This window comes from Trichinella spiralis (genome assembly GCF_000181795.1).
Source record: "Trichinella spiralis strain ISS 195 chromosome Unknown Scfld168, whole genome shotgun sequence".
NCBI lineage: Eukaryota > Metazoa > Nematoda > Enoplea > Trichinellida > Trichinellidae > Trichinella > Trichinella spiralis.
In genome coordinates, this window is record NW_003527107.1 from 1 (window position 1) to 1,306 (window position 1,306).

The following is a 1,306-nucleotide window of genomic DNA, read 5'->3' on the forward strand; positions in this document are numbered from 1 at the left end:
TCATTGGAATAATGCTTATAAATTTTATTCTGCGTTTATTGTAGAAAGAGAAAAGCTGTGATTGCTCAATACGATGCTAAACATAAATTAGGTAATGAAAAAGGTACAACACAGAAGTCGAGCAGCTCTGCCGTTGGGTAAGAAATTACAAATCATACAAATTATGCTCACTGTGCATCATTTTACATGTATTTAAGGCAGGAGGTGCATTTTGGAAAATTTCGAATATGGAATAAATCATCGGTTCGATCATCAGATTCCGAAGCAGCCAGTGGGTATGAAATTAGAAATATAATAGAAATAGTGTATGTAAAATTAATTTTGCATGTACTTTAGCTCAAGGAAAAAATCAAAAAGCAAGAAAGTCAAGGTCTCACATCGGGATGCCAGTAGGCGGATGAAATTGAAGGGAAGGAAGAGCAGAAGCCGACGTTCTCGTTCACAATCAAATTCACGTCATCGATCGCGTTCGCGATCACGATCTCGTTCGAATTCTGCTTCTCGAAGAGTTTAACCCGTTTTTTTTGTAACACAACTGATTTCTGTTATTCTAACTATCACCTTGCACTCATAGTTAAATTATTGTTGTATAATTTATTATTATTATTATTATTATTATTATTATTATTATTATTATTATTATTATTATTATTATTATTATTACTGCCGGAAACTATCTACCGGCAGCCTACAATTGCTTTTTCATTGCGGAATGCATTGTTTGAAAAGAAATAGAATACTGTGATTTAATTTCATCGTTTAATATCAGTTATGAGATAAGATTTTTCAACAAACGTTTACTTAAAAAAAATTATTTCCAAATCACATAATCCAATAAATAAATAAATAAATAAATATATATATATATATATATAATGCAATTAGTGTTTCATTCATGGTTTGCAATGGCTGGGCTCTTTAATGTCCAATGCGCTTTGCACGATCATAATTGCCATGTTTTTCATTGATTTCGCTCTGATTCGTATAACGTGTGGCTATTTGATTGCACTTTCACTGAGTAACAACGATGCAATGGAAATTTGCATAATTAGTATAATATTTAATCGCCCAGGGTGAAACGTCATTACGAATGCTAGGAAAATAAATAATTTCACAAGTGATGTCAAATTATTGAGCTCATGCATAGTATTTGTTCGAATCTGCAGAGGAATCCACCAGTAAGTACAATGGAAGTTATTCCATGCTTGTCATAAATTGCGACATATTGTAAAATAATTTTGTGATTATATTAAGCAGTTCTGTGCCAATAAAAGGTATGTAAATTTTCAATAACACGCAACTGTTG

The 1,306-nt window shown here is 31.8% G+C and overlaps 1 protein-coding gene across 1 annotated transcript; it reads left to right on the forward strand.

Moving 5' to 3' along the window:
• Positions 1 to 44: 44 nt before the first annotated feature.
• Tsp_14269 (hypothetical protein) lies at positions 45 to 514 on the forward strand (the record flags this gene model as incomplete). The annotated part of the gene is made up of 3 exons (XM_003371004.1): positions 45 to 137; positions 198 to 275; positions 337 to 514. Coding segments are annotated over 3 exons (349 nt in total), but the record flags the coding sequence as incomplete, so codon positions are not given.
• Between the last annotated feature and the right edge of the window lie 792 nt (positions 515 to 1,306).